Raw genomic sequence first — 15,502 nt, 5'->3', positions numbered from 1 at the left:
TTTACATCTAAATATAAGTTATTTAATATTCTCTTTAAACAATTTCCTTTTCTGTAGAACAAGACCATCTAATGTAGCCCTCTCAAGTACAAAGTTCTTTATCTACATTTATATATTAACAAAAAAAGTGTGTATAAACATGTACACACACATATGCATATAAATGTGTACATACTTGATGCAGCAGAAAGAACACACTGGAGTAAAGCTAAAGATTTATTCAAAAAAAATTAGCTGAATATAAACTGAAATGTGCTCTAAACAAGACATATTCCTTTTCTTTTTGCTCTTTACTCAATTCTAACTGCAACTTAGCAAGTTATCAGATAGCTAAGATTTTTCACTGAGTAAGACGAATCTCACAGAAAAGTTAATCTTCTTGGATTCAAAGTTCTCTGGATTTCCAAAATCATTCCATTAGCCGCTAGGATGCGCTAAAATTAAAAGAAAGAATCTACTTGCACATAGCTAAATAAATTTAGAGTTATATCTTACCTTACACCTCCATACAGTTTGCTGGTCATTTATAAAATGAGCTACTTGGTATTATTATCACAGGTCAGTAACTTACTCCTCTCAAATCATTTTCATCACTACTCATTACCTAGAGGATACAATCCAAACTCCAGGTGGTAAGGCTTTCTCAAGCTTTTGCTATACTTCGCTTCTCAATTCAAACCACCGGTAATTGCCAAAACATGTCAGTGTGGTCAAAGGCATCGAAACTGTGTTTACCTGCCACATTTGAGAAATCTGGAAGGTCCTCCCTCCCCAAATCCTGTCCCATCCATCTCCCATCACTACCCACCAATCTCCCAATTATTCTTCATTGTTAAAGAAATGGAACAAAAGTCACCTCTTCTCTATATCCTAACTTCCCTAGCAGCACTGACTTCCTCTTCCCTCAATACCCTGCATGTATTGTGCTTATAATGTCTATAAATAACTAAGTTCACTCATTTATCTATGCCTCCTTCCCTTTGACGGTAAGCCAAAATTTCAAAAGCAAGGACAGTCACCAACATCCCCAGTATTTCACAGTACTGAGCACAAAATAAGCACAAAACACACACACAAAAAATCTGAACGAATGACTGAAGAATGAGGCTTTCTTTCTCAAGTTCATCACTGTCAACATTTTTCATTATTTAGCGGACTTTCATTCTAGACACTGGTAACACAGCAAAAACCAAAATGGAGGCTTCTAAGTTAATTATTTTAGCACTTACCACTCCATCTATTGCCATGTAGAGAAGTCGTCTTGGTCTTACAATACTGAAAAGTCTGTCAATGTACTCAAAAATTGCAACCATCATTTCATCTTCATTTTTTGGTGCTGGTCTATAATGACAACCAAACAATGTAATATAATATAGTGTTTCCTCTGTGATTTGCTATATCAGTGACAAAAACGGGTTACGTACTTGTCTTCAGGATGAGTACAGGGATGGATGATTCCATTCATATCCAAATACAGATTATCAAACTCCACATCATTTGGATTAGGTTTACTGGCATCAACTGGAATCTTTACACCATTGCATTCTTTTGGCTATGAGGAAGTGATAATTAATAGTAGTTTGATTGTTCAAGTCTAAAAATGACAGATCCTAGGCTCAGTATGAACTTGTGTTTCATTTCTGAACTGGAAATAAAACACTTCAAGTAACCTTTAAATTATAAGAAGTTATTTTATTCCTTAAAGCAAACTGAAGCAGGTATTTTATCTGTAGGAAGTGGATGGCTTCTAACACAGTTATTTTTGACAATGTAGGAGATGTATAGAAAATTCCCAAATCATTCAGGTTGTTCAAGTGAGAGATCATGGGAGTCATCTTAAAATTCATTCCCCTCACCACTCACATCAGTAAGTCCTGTCAAAGTAACGTAAAAAATGCTTGCCTACTTCATCTCCTTTCATTCCCACCACTATGAACAACAAGAAGTTACCATCTCTAACCTAAAAGAGCACAACCTTCATCTAGTCTGCCCAACCTCTAGACTCTTTGGTCTCCAGCTCACTCTCTGCATTGTCAGAGTTCTCTTTCTAAAAACATAAAAGTGTACGTCTTAATCTTACCTAATTTTTCTAATGATTCTCACAGCAGGCATTTACCAATGAGCCTGGACCCTTCCTAGTTTCCTATCCTGCCATACTATTGTTGAGGCCCACTCACTCTCTTGTAAGTTCCTGGAAAATGCCTTTTAATCTCTCAATGTGGTCACATGATGCTTCTTTCAGAATGCCTTCTTCCTCCCTTGCCAAAACCCACTTCCTGAAATATTACTAATTTCCAGGGTCTAGACTCAAATCAAATGTCACTCACTTTATAACATCTTGTACGTATCTCCCAAGAAATTAATTGTTCCTTCTGAATTTCCTCATAATTTTGCTTATTCACTTGTGGCACTTGCACTGTTTTACAATTAGTCAATCTACCCCAGCTACAGAGTTCTTCGAAAGGCAAGGGCTTACTCACTGCCAGAGATACTCGATTATGTTTTTGTAAATGTTATTACCTTTGTTTTTCTCTCCCAGAGCCTCCCCGAAAGATTAAGACTATGAGATCTCATTTTTACTATTAACAATAAAAGTCACTTAAAATAACAGTTCCTCAAACACATATAAAGCATCACTTGTAACAGCAAAAACTATAAGCAATTTAAAAGCCCATCATGTACACACTACATCATGGATGAAGCTCAAAAACATTATGTTAGGTGAAAGAAGCCAGTCATAAAGTACCAAGTACTATACAATCCCATTTATATGAAAAGTCTAAAATATACATGTTTGCAAATATAAAAAGTAGATTAATGGTTACTTCATGTGAGGATGGAGACAGGGGAGGGAGATGGGTAGCAACTGATAATTACTTTTGAGAATGAAGACCCTCTAAAATCAGATAATAGTGATGACTGCACAGCTCTGTAAATATACTAAAAACCACTAAATCATATACTTTCAGCAGGTCAATTTCATGATATACAAATTATATTTCAATAAAGCTATTAGAAAAAGAAACAGAAATTTAAAATCAGGTATGGTGGTATGTGTAGTCTCAGCTACTTCGGAGGCTGAGGTGGGAGGACTGCTTGAGGCCAGGAGTTCAAGGCTGCCGTGAGCTATGATCACACCACTCATATAACATCCATATACCTGTGAGATGCAAGTGAGATTGGAAAAGCTAGAGCTAGATGGTCACAAATATACTGCCAAGACCAAAAAAAAAAAAAAAGAACATATACATATACAGTATACCATGTACAGAAAGTTATGAATAAATAAAATAGCATTCAATATTGCTCAGGGACGAATACATACGCAATAAAAGCATGGTGAAAAGCAAAGGAATGATAAACATCAACTTCAGGATATTGACTATCTCTGAGAAGGAATCACAGGAATGGAACTGGGCTTCAAGTTGCATTCAGAACTGAAGGGAAAGAATAACAAAAGGGATTTAAGGCAGAACAGAGAAGAAGCCATTCGACAATCTTCTGTACACACATGCTGTGAATCAAGAAAAAAAGGCTTGATCAGGAACAGTGAGTGGAATAAGTGGTAAAGAAAAAAGCAGGTCAATTCTTGGGACGGGGGTGGAGTCTGTAGAAAAAGATAATTTGATGACCCCAAAATTAAAACACACTCTATGATGGCAAGAGGCTCTCTAACTTCTATACTGCAAAGTCCACATCTACCTTCATCCTGTCCAAGGGCCCACCACACTCAGGAAAATCAAAACTCATTCTTTGTGTCCCCCAGGAGAGCAATTGGTAAATATTTCAGACCTGCTGCCCATACGATCTCAGCTGCAACAACGAATATCTGCCTTTGAAGAGTGAAAGCAGTCATAAACAACACAACATGAACGGGTATGGCTGTATTCCAATAAAACCTGACTCACAAAAACAGGAAGTCACTAGCTGGCTAATCCCTGCCCTAGTGCCTAGCGCAAGACAAGGCACAGCTCTTCATATGGAGTGGCGCTACATGAGAATTTCTACTTCTACTATCTAGGAAAAAAATAAAGTATGGAGTAGGTGGGTCCTAATTTTGAGAAAAGAGCTCCGGGTATTCCCAATAAGAAAACTGAGTGTGTTTTCCCCTCAAAAGTACTGTAGACATGTCCAACACACTTACTATGTAACTTTAGAATTCCTTTCATCAAGAGAAGACTTTGATGCTCAACAAAGAACTGACTCCTCAAGAACCTTGTCCGGCCGAGTGTAGTGGCTCAAGCCTGTAATCCCAGCACTTTGAGAGGCCGAGACGGGCGGATCACGAGGTCAGAAGATCGAGATCATCCTGGCTAACACGGTGAAACCCCGTCTCTACTAAAAAAATACAAAAAACTAGCCAGGTGAGGTGGCGGGCGCCTGTAGTCCCAGCTACTCGGGAGGCTGAGGCAGGAGAATGGCGTAAACCTGGGAGGCGGAGCTTGCAGTGAGCTGAGATCGTGCCACTGCACTCCAGCCTGGGTGACAGAGCGAGACTCCGTCTCAAAAAAAAAAAAAAAAAAAAAAAAAAAGAACCTTGTCCAATGCTATACCAACACATTTCCTGTTCAGTTAAAGAGAGATCCTTAATCAAAGGGCAGCTAAAAGGAGAGCCACTCTGAACCCTAAAACCAATGTATTTCAAGTAATGACTTTTAATTATTTTTTGGATTCCCCAGATGACAGACTGAGCACACACTGCAGTCTTCCCTTTCTACCCCGAGAATGCATGAAAGACCAAAAAAACAAATCTACTGTATAACTACAGCAGAAAACCAGAATTTCTGTGGCTGAGAAATGATGAGGGATACCTAAAATATGGGGAACCAATAGCCCTAACTGAAGATGGAGCGCAGTACCTCCAACATGTGAGAAGAGATATGCTGCCAAAGATGGGCTAACACAAGTGGGCTCCAGGCCCAGAGAAGAGACTCAAGGAACAGCTTCTGGATGATTCATCAGCGCCAGTCACAGGAACAGCCAGGTGGGTCAACTCCTGCCCTCTCCTCTCCCTTCACCCAGCCAGGTCCCATGTGAGCCAGGCAACTTGAGAAAGGAGCTCCCAGAGAACGTGAAGGCTTAGGTTAGAAAGGCAGTGCAGTGCCCTGGCTGAGTAGCAATTCCCAGGAAGGAACAGAGAGCACCCCTACCAGAAGGCTGGCAGTCAAGATAGCTCTGCCTAGTAGGAAGCCTGCCCCTTCGTAACTTCATAGATAATAAAGCAGGGGATATATTTATTCCAAATAGGCAGTTGGGATATCATTCTATTGTGCATGAAAATGCCAAGAAATCAAGATAAAGAAGGTATTTAAAGAAGTAAATATACAAATAATGATGTTTGTATAAAATACATTACACAGGTTTTGAAGTCCTAAAATGAATTTCATGCCAACCTACAGTGCCAGTCAACCTTATGAAGATAAACCACCACCAATACCTCAGTAGATGCATTATTTTTGTTTAAACCTACAAAGGATTTAAAAGCAACATTAGAAAAACCACGAATCATGTCTGAGATTCCAGGGCCACAGGAGTATCCCACTGAGGGAAGTCACATGCCAAACCATACAACTCAGTTTTAGACTTCCCTTAAAGAAGCTTGAACTAGGAAAAGAAATTCAAAACATGGGTGATATTTTAGAGAGAAATGGCCAAAGGGCTAATGAAAAATTTAAATTACAGTATTTTGGCTTAAAAATTCAACCTATAATAAGACATTTTGACACTTGTGCATGATAAGTATTTTTTCAAGTTGTACGTGTGTTAGATCTTCATTTTTATACGATGTTAGTGAATGAGAACTAATAATTACCACTAGCATTTATGGAGCACTTAACATGTGATAAGCACTGTTACAAGGGCTTTTACTCATGGATTATTCCATTCTATACTCACAACAACCTTGTGAGGTGTGGAGTATTCCACTTACAATTAAGAACACAAATGCTTAGAGAGGTTAAGTGGCTTTTCCAAAGTCACACTACTGCCAGGTTCAGGAACTAGGATTTAAAACTATGACTAAGAGATGGTACCTTAACCAGTATGTTAAACTCATTAATTGTAATTTCACTAGATTCAAAGTGATGTGGGCCGAGGTCTATATCAAGTACTACACAGGATACAAAATAGGCAAGGTGTGTGACATTGATCATCATTCCCTACATAAAGTCTTACCAGAAGATTTTATTCCAACATAACAGCATGAAGAGCTTCAATGACCTGCTCCCCAGTGAAACTGGTAAATATTACTTTTAAAACAAAAACATTCAAAGCCTTTGGAAATGATCCTGAGGGCAAACAGCAAGCAACTCAAGAAAACCTGTAAAAATTTTAGAATGAAATTCATTTACAAAAGTGCACAGTAAAGTTTGAAAAAAAAAAAAAACAGCTGTTCTCAAAAACAGTGAAAGTAGAGTGAGGCCCAGTGGCTCAGGTCGGTCATCAGCATTTTGGGAGGCTAAAGTGGGGGAATCACTTGCAACTAGGAGTTTAAGGCCAGCCTGGGGAATATAGAGAGTCCCAGAGCCCCACCAAGAATCAGGCAGGTGCAGTGGCATGTACTGTAGTTCCAGCTACCTAGGAGATTAAGGCAGAGGGCTGCACGAGCCCAGGAGTTGGCAGATACAGTGAGCTGATTGCGCCACTACAGAACCATAGCCTAGGTGACAAAGTGAGAACCTACACACACACACACACACACACACACACACACACACAAAGCCAGGCACAGTTGCTCACAACTATACTCGGAGCACTTTGGGAAACCAAGACAGACAGAGCACTTGAGCCCAGGAGTTTGAGACCAGCCTAGGCAATATGGTGAAACCTCATCTCTACAAAAAATTAGCCAGGTGTGGTGGCACATCTGTAATCCCAGCTACTCAGGAGGCTGAGGTGGGAGAATCACCTGAGCCCAGGAAGTCGAGGATGCAGTAGGCCAGGATCACACCACTGCACTCCAGGCTGGGCAACAGAGTGAGACCGTGTCTCAAATACAAACAAACAAACCAAAACAGTGCAAGCTATGGTGAAAAGCAATTGGGAGGAGACTAATGGATCTAATGAAGATACAGGCCTGGACTACAAACTAGTTTGCAGAAGAAAACTAGGCATTAAAATGGCTGGGAGGAGCCCTCCTGGGGTTGGCACAAATACCAAACACTGACCTCAGAAACTAATCCCCGGAAAGATCTACAATTTAGGAGTTTGAGTTCAGCCTGGCCAACATGGTGGAACCCCATCTCTACTAAAAATATAAAAAATTAGCCAAGTGTGGTGGTGCATACCTGTAGCCCCAGCTACTAGGGAGGCTAAGGCAGGAGAATCACTTGAACCCAGGAGATGGAGGTTGCAGTGAGCCAAGATCGCGCCACTGCACTCCAGCCTGGGTGACAGAGTGAGACTCCATCTCAAAATAAATAAACAAACAAACAAAGAAGGCCAATAGGTAGTGGGATAACATAAAAAGCAGTGAAGAAGTGGAAACAAACAAACAACAACAAAAGAACCCTGTCAACCAAGAATTCTCAGTCCAGGAAAGCTATGGTTCAAAACTGGGGTGACATAAAGACTCAGATGAATAAAAAGCTGACAGAATTGTTGCTAACAGACCACACTTTCAAAAACTACTAAACCAAGTTATTCCAGCTATCAAGTTACAAAAAGTTTACTAAAGTTACTAAGGCAAGTGACTCCAGATGGTAATGCAAGTCCATGCAAACAATAAGCACAAGTATATTTTCCCCTCCTTTATTAACTGAATTAAAAAGCAAATGTGTAAATATTATATAGTATAATGTTGAGCTTATAAGGTAGAATGTAATATATGTGTAACATATTTGCCCTAATAGCACAAAAGGGGTGGATAGAAACAAAGTTGCAGTGGGCTAAGGAAATGGCTGCAGATGATAAAGTAACACTTAAAAAAAAGTATTGTTGGGTTATGTCAAATAACAATAATATACAAAGGGGGGATGGGAATTGAACTATATAGCAGTAAAGTTCAATAAATTTTAGCATATATTACTGAAATTAAGCTAGTGTAAATCTGAATCTGATTCTGATAAGATACATAGGGTAATCTCTAGAACAATGACTTTGAAAAATATATAGAGTGGGAAAAAATTACTAATGAAATTAGAATCCTTCTAGTAACTGGCCGCTGAATAAGAAAAGAAAAAACTTAGAATGCTATATTAGAAAATAGCCTCTCATTGCAAAAGAAAGCACGAAGGAGAAATAGAGAAAAATGACATGAGACATACAAAAAACAAAAAGTAAAGCGTAGCTCTATCAATAATTACATTAAAATGTGAATGGATCAAACAATCCAACGAAAAAGTAGCTTGTCAAAGCGGATTTTAAAACATGATCCAACTATGTGTTATTTACAGGAGATATACTTGAGATTCAAAGACCCAAAAGAGTAAAAGTAAATCGATGAGAAAAGATAATCATGCAGACAGCAACCACAAGAAAACTGGAGTGGCTATACTGATATCAGATGAAATAGACTAAAACAAATAAAAAAATGTTACTGGAGGTAGAAGGTCATTTTATAATGATAATAAGTAAATCCATCAAGAAAAAGATGTAACAATTAAAAATACAGGTGCACCTAATAACAGCACCAACCAAAATATACGAAACAAGACATATGGCAATTCAACAACGATAGTTGGAGACTTCAATACTCCACCTTCAATAATAGAACAAAACAGAAGATCAACATAAAAACACATAACTTTAACAACACTATCAACAGAGACCTAACAGACGTTTATAGCACATTACACCTAACAACAGAATATATATTCGCAGGTGTACATGAAATATGCTCTTGAAAAAATTAAAAGCATGGAAATAATACAAAGTATATCCTCTGACTACAATGAAATTAGAAACCACTAAGAGAAAAAAAAATGGCAAATTCACAAATATGTGCAAATTAAACAACACAGTCCTAAATAACCAAGGGGTCTAGGAAGAAATCAAACAGGAAATACTTTGGGATCAATACAAATGAAGACACAATATACAAAATGTTACAGAATACATATAAAGCACTGTTCAGATGGAAATTTATAGTTGTAAATGCTTAGATTAAGAAATATTTCTTCAGAAGTATTTGGCTCTGAAAAAGTTAATTTAAAAAAAATCTCAAATCAATTACCTAACTTTCCACCTAAGATACCAAAAGAGAGTAAACTAAACCTAAAGCAAGCAGAAAGAATAAAAGATTAGAGCAGAAATTAATGAAAAGAAAATTTAAAAATAGAGAAAAATCAGTGAAACCAACAAAGCTAGTTCTTTAAAAAGATCAACCAAAAACGACAAACCTTCTGCTAGTTTGATTAAGGAAAAAAGGAGGAAGACTCAAATTACTAGAATCAGAGACGAGAGAGGACATTACAGTTAAACTTATAAAAACAAAAAAAGGATAATAAAGAAACACTATAAATAGTCATACACCAACAAATTAGATAACTTAGATGAAATGGACAAATTACTAGAAAGACACAAACTACCAAAAATGATTCAAGAAAGAGATAATCCGAATAAACCCATAACAAGTTAAAGAGATTAAATCAGTAATCCACAAACTATTCACAAAGAAAAGACCAAGCCTAAATGGCTTCACCGCTGAATTACATTAGACATTCAAAAGAAGAATTACTACGAATTCTTCATGAATTCTTCCCAACAATTCTAAACACATTTTATTGGGCCAATATGACCAATACCAAGACCACACAAAAACATGAAAGAAAAAACTGCAGACCAGCGTCTCTTATGAGCATGGATGCAAAAATCCTCAACAGAATACAGTCAGCCCTCCATATCTGTTGATTCTACTCTGTGGAATAGGCCAATCACTGATCGAAAATATTCAGGAAAAAAAATGGACAGCTGTGTTGGTACTAAACATGTGCAGACCTTTTCTTGTCATTATTCCCTAAACGATACAGTATAACAACCACAGCATTTACATTGTACCAGGTATTTAAGTAACCTAGAGATTATTTAGAATATACGAGAAGATGTGCATAGATTATATGCAAATACCAAACCATTATATATCAGAAATTTGGGACTCTATTGATTTTGGCATCCAAGGAGGTCCTGGAACCAATCCCTCACAGATACTGCAAGACGACTGGACTAGCCAACAGAAGTCAGCAATATATTAAAATATTACACACCACAACCAAGTAAGATTTATCCTATAAATGCAAAGTTGGTTGAACATCCAAAAACCAATCAATGAAACACATCATATGAACAGATTGCAAAGCAAAATCACATGATCATCTTTATACAGAAAAAGCATTAGAAAAATCTAACACTTTCATGATTAAAAAATACTCAACTAGAAATAGAATGGAAATTCTTAACATAAAGGGCATCTGCAAAACAAAACAAAACAAAACAAAACATCCAACAGTTAACATCACACTTGGTGGTCAAAGCCTAAATGCTTTCCCTCTAAAATCAGGAACAAGACAAAGATGCCTGCTCTTGCCACTTCTATTCTGGAAGTTCCAGCCAGGGCAATTAGACAGGAAAAAGAAAACGTATTGGTATTAGAAAAAAAGAAATTAAACTGCATTTGCACATGACATGATTTTCTATATAGAAAATCCTAAGGAATCTACTAGAAAATAATTAGGATATACGACTTTGGCAAGGTTATAGGATACAAAATCAATATATAAAAATAAATTACATTTCTATACACCTGCAATGAGTATTCCAAAAATAAAATTAAAACATTCTCACAATAGTATCAAAAAACTAGGGCTAAATCTAACAAAGAAATGCAAAATTTATATTTTGAAAACTACAAAACATTGTTGACAGAAATCAAAATAGTTCTAAATAAATAGAAAACATCCCATATTTATGGAACAGAAGACTCAACATTAAGATGACAATACTCCTCAAACTGATTGACAAATTCAATGTGATCTATAACAGAATCCTAGCTGATTTATTTGTAGAACCTGACAAGTTGCTTATAAAATTTCATATAAAATTGCAAGACAGCCATAATAGCCAAAATAATTAATCCTGGAAAAGAATAAAGTAGGAATCATACTCTATTTCCTGATTTCAAAGCTTACTACAAAGCAACAGTAATCAAGACAGTGTGGTCCTGGGACAAGGATAAACATTTAGATCAACGGAATGGAACTGAGTTCAGAAATAAATGCACATAGCTATTATTAGCTGATTTTTACATGGTGTCAAGATCATTTAATGGAGAAAAGAACAGTCTTCAACAAATGGCATAGGACAACTGGAGAGCCAATGCAAGAAAGTGAAGCTGGACTATTACTTCACACCTTAACTCAACTCAACTCAAACAACTCAAAATGGATCATGAACCTACATTTAAGAGCTAAAACTATAAAACTCTTCCAAAAAACATGTGTAAATCTTTGTGACCTTGAATTCGGCAGTGGAATTCTTAGATATGCCACCAAAAGCACAAACGATAAAAGAAAAAAGCAGATGAACTGCACTTCATCATCAAAATTTTAAACTTTTTTGTTTGTTTTTCGAGACTGAGTTGTGCTCTTGTTGCCCAGGTTGGAGTGCAATGGCTCGATCTTGGCTCACTGCAACCTCTGCCTCCTGGGTTCAAGCCATTCTCCTGCCTCAGCCTCCCGAGTAACTGGGATTACGGGCGCCCGCCACCATGCCCAACTATTTTTCTGTATTTTCAGTAGAGACGGGGTTTCACCATGTTGGCCAGGCTGGTCTCAAAGTCCTGTCCTCGAGTGATCCGCCCACCTCAGCCTCCCAAAGTGTTGGGATTACAAGCCTGAGTCACCACACCCGGACAAAATTTTAAACTTTTATTCTTCAAAGGATACCATCAAGAAAGTGGAAAGACAATCCACAGACTGTGGGAAAATATTTGCAAATCATTCATCTCATAAGGGGCTTATATTCGGAATATATTCTTTAAAACTCTTACAATTCAATAACAGGACAACCCAATTTTAAAAGGGCAAAGAGTCCGGGTATGGTGGCTCACGCCTGTAATCCCAACACTTTGGGAGGCTGAGGCAGGTGGATCATCTGAGCTCAGGAGTTCAGACCAGCCTGGGCAATATGGCAAAACTCTGTCTCAACCCAAAATACAAAAAGTTAGCCGGGCGTGGTAGTGCCTGTCTGTAGTCCCAGCTACTCAGGAGGCTGAGGTGGGAGGATGACTTGACCCTAGGAGATGGAGGTTACAGTGCGCTGAGATTGTGCCACTACCCTCCAGCCTGGGTAACAAGAATGAGACCCTGTCTCAAAGAAAAAGGGGGAAGAGGAGACAAAGAACCTAAATAGACATTTCTCCAAAAGATACACAGACGGCCAGTAAGCACATGAAAAGATGCTCAACACCACTAGTCATCAGGAAAATGCAAATCAAAACCACAGGAGATACCACGTCACACACCCACTAGAATGGCTAAAGCCAAGTCAGGTAACAAGTGTTGGCAAGTGTGGGATAGTTCTTTGGCTGGCCTTGGACCAACTCAGTTCCTTTTCTTGCTCATAGTTCTCAAAAGTGACTGTAGAATGTGATGGGAATGCAATATCCTGAAAAAGGGAAGAACTGCCTGAAAATGTCCAGCCTTGCTCCTGTCCCTCCCAGGAACGTAACATCTTGAGTGATGGCACTACTGCCTGGGACAAGGTGGGCTTTGTACCTTTCACCCCTGGAAACAGGACGTTTTCCAAAGCATTAGCTCAGTGTGTCACATGAACCCTGAGGTGTATAACCCAGAGTGGGCTGCCTTTCGGGGTTCCTCTGCCGCCATGCAAGTGTGGCCCCTGCAGTCAAGATTCTATCTGCCCTGGGCCCATTTCCTGAGCCATGGGGGACCCATTCAGAATGAATCCTAGGCTTCTGTTGTCCTTTAGTGTCTATTTGTAAATAATAAACCCTCTTGTTGTAACACTGTACATGGATGTCCTTATCTCATCAGACTCAGACAAGCTGGTAAGCAGCACACAGTAAACATGCTTCACATCAAAAATGTGGAAAAACTGGAACCCTCATACATTACTGGTGGGAATATAAAATAGTGCAATCACTTGAGGCTAGGAATTCAAGACCAGTCAACACAGGCAAACTCCATCTCTTAAAAAAAAAAAAAAAAAAAAGCCAAGCATAGTGACACATGCCTCTAGTCCAACATGTTTGGGAGACTGAGGCAGGAGAATCGCTTGAACCCAGGAGTTCAAGGCTGCAGTGAGCTATGATCATGCCATGCCATTGTACTCCAGCCTGGGCAACAGAGCGAGAACCTGGGAAAGCGGCTGGCAGTTCTTCAAATGATTAAATCATGTAATCCAGCAACTCTACTACTAGGTATACACCCAAGAAAAATGAAAACATATCTACATAGAAATGTAACATGAATGTTTAAAACAGCATTATTCATAATAGCCAAAAGATTCATGTTCAAATGTTTATCAACAGATAAATGGATGAACAAAATGTGGTATATCCATACAATGGCACAGTATTTGGCCATAAGCAAATAATAAAGTACTGAAACGTGCTACAACATGGGTGAACTTTGAAAACATAATGTTAAGTGAAAGAAGCCAGCCAGAAACGACCATATTCTATAGATTCCTCTCATGTGAAAGTCCAGACTAGGAAAAATCTATACAGACATAAAGTAGATCAGTGGTTGCTTAAGGTTGGGAGAAAAGGTGACAGCAGATAGAGGGACAACAGCTAAAGAGTACAAGTTTCTTTTCAAGGTGATTAAGATGTTCTAAAATTGACTGTGGCAATGGATGCGCACATTTGTGAAAATACTAAAAAATCATTGAGTCGTACACTTTAAATGGGTGAATTTTATTGTACACAAATCATATCTCAACAAAGCTGTTTAAAGAATGTGGTAACCAGCTCCAAAAAAAAATCGTATTGGAGAAAATAGAATGTAGGGTAAGGATAAATGTCCGTCTTATTATTTTTCTCCCTTCCCTCAGAGTGATGCCTATCACAAAAGTAGTACTCAATGAAATGGAAGAGAGAAAAGAGGCAGTGGAGGAAACCTGGATTTCATTTCATGAAAACAGTAAGACCACACTGTACGCTACAACGCAGTATCACCAAGAGTTAGACTCAAAAATATCTCTGCCTTTACTTGGACACATAAAGTACTAAAAATTAATTCACCAAATAAAATTCTGAAATCAGATTTCCCAAATAGTTGCCATTTAGCAAATGCTTCTGTACTAGGAATGTATAACTGGTATTAATACATCTAATCCACACAACCCTCTGTGATACACACATAGCCAACTTTCACTATTCATGAATCCCGTATTTGCAAATATGCCTACTCACTGAAATTTATTTTTAACCCCAAAATTAATAATCACGGTACTTTCGCAGTCATTTGTGGACATGCACAGAGCAGCAAAAAATTGAGTCACCCAACACACACATTCCCAGCTGATAAAAATGAGGTCACACAGCCTTCTGGTTTCAGCCCTTGCACAGAGATCACCAGAGGGGAAAACTGTAGGGAGCAGCACAGTGTAGCGTAGTGTGATAACTTACACCAACTTTGGCCTGAGAATGGCTCCTTCCTGATTCTTCACTTGAAGAACTGCAATATTACTTATATAAAGTCCATTAAGGAAAAGCCTAACTTAGGAGCATGCTTTTGTAACAGAGAGCAGAGTCTCGGCCAATCATAGCAGTTGAGCTTCAGTCAATCACAGGTTGCCAACTTACCTGGCCATATTCAAATAAGCCAAAGATCAAACTGTTTCTGTGTCTCACTTCTGTTTTCGAGAGCTCCCCAAACCTCTTCTGGTTCTGAGGGCCACTCAATTGGCAAATTGTTCATGCTCAATTAAACTGTGTTACTTAATTTATCTAGGGCCCAGGCATGGTGGCTCACGCCTGTAATCCCAGCACTTTGGGAGGCTGAGGCAGGCAGATTGCCTGAGGTCAGGAGTTCAAGATCAGCTTAGCCAACGTGGTGAAACCTCTACTAAAAACACAAAACTTAGTTGGGCATCATGGCGCACATTGGTAGTCCCAGCTACTTGGGAGGCTGAGGAAGGAGAATAGCTTGAACCCAGGAGGCAGAGGTTGCAGTGAGCAGAGATCGCGCCACTGCACTCCAGCCTGGGCGACAGAGCAAGACTCCATCTTCAAAAAAAAAATTTATCTTGGGGTTTGGTTTTAACAAGAAGCTCCAGCTCTCCAGAGTTTAGGCATTTAAAAAGTCATTTTCCGATGGTCAGAAAGCTGATAAATGGAAGACTGCATGAGCCAAGCAGTTAAAGTACATGAAGTGAAGAAGCTGATGATTGAATCAGTAATGAGTACTTAGTAAGTGAGCAAAGAGAATAAAATGAAATCATAAAAACACAGCCTAAAGCCGGGCGCAGTGGCTCACACCTGTAATCCCAGGAAGTCAGGAGATCAAGAATATCCTGGCTAACGTGGTGAAACCCCGTCTCT

At 38.6% G+C, this 15,502-nt stretch overlaps 1 protein-coding gene across 4 annotated transcripts in view; it reads right to left on the bottom strand.

The window, feature by feature from the left end:
- XRN2 (5'-3' exoribonuclease 2) overlaps positions 1-15,502 on the bottom strand; it is an 87,995-nt gene that overhangs the window by 63,779 nt on the left and 8,714 nt on the right. For 3 of the 4 annotated variants that reach the window (XM_011963224.1, XM_011963219.1, XM_011963227.1), the window contains exons 2-3: positions 1,425-1,552; positions 1,230-1,341 (exon numbers count right to left, since the gene is read on the bottom strand). In XM_011963224.1, the coding sequence (XP_011818614.1) occupies positions 1,230-1,341; positions 1,425-1,552 (240 nt within the window). The remainder of the gene's footprint in view (positions 1-1,229; positions 1,342-1,424; positions 1,553-15,502) is intronic. The other variant, XM_011963234.1, reaches the window with a different exon arrangement.

Source organism: Colobus angolensis, unplaced genomic scaffold, assembly GCF_000951035.1.
Source record: "Colobus angolensis palliatus isolate OR3802 unplaced genomic scaffold, Cang.pa_1.0 Scaffold117, whole genome shotgun sequence".
In the NCBI taxonomy this organism is placed as follows: domain Eukaryota; kingdom Metazoa; phylum Chordata; class Mammalia; order Primates; family Cercopithecidae; genus Colobus; species Colobus angolensis.
This window is presented reverse-complemented; position numbering and strand designations above follow the sequence as displayed.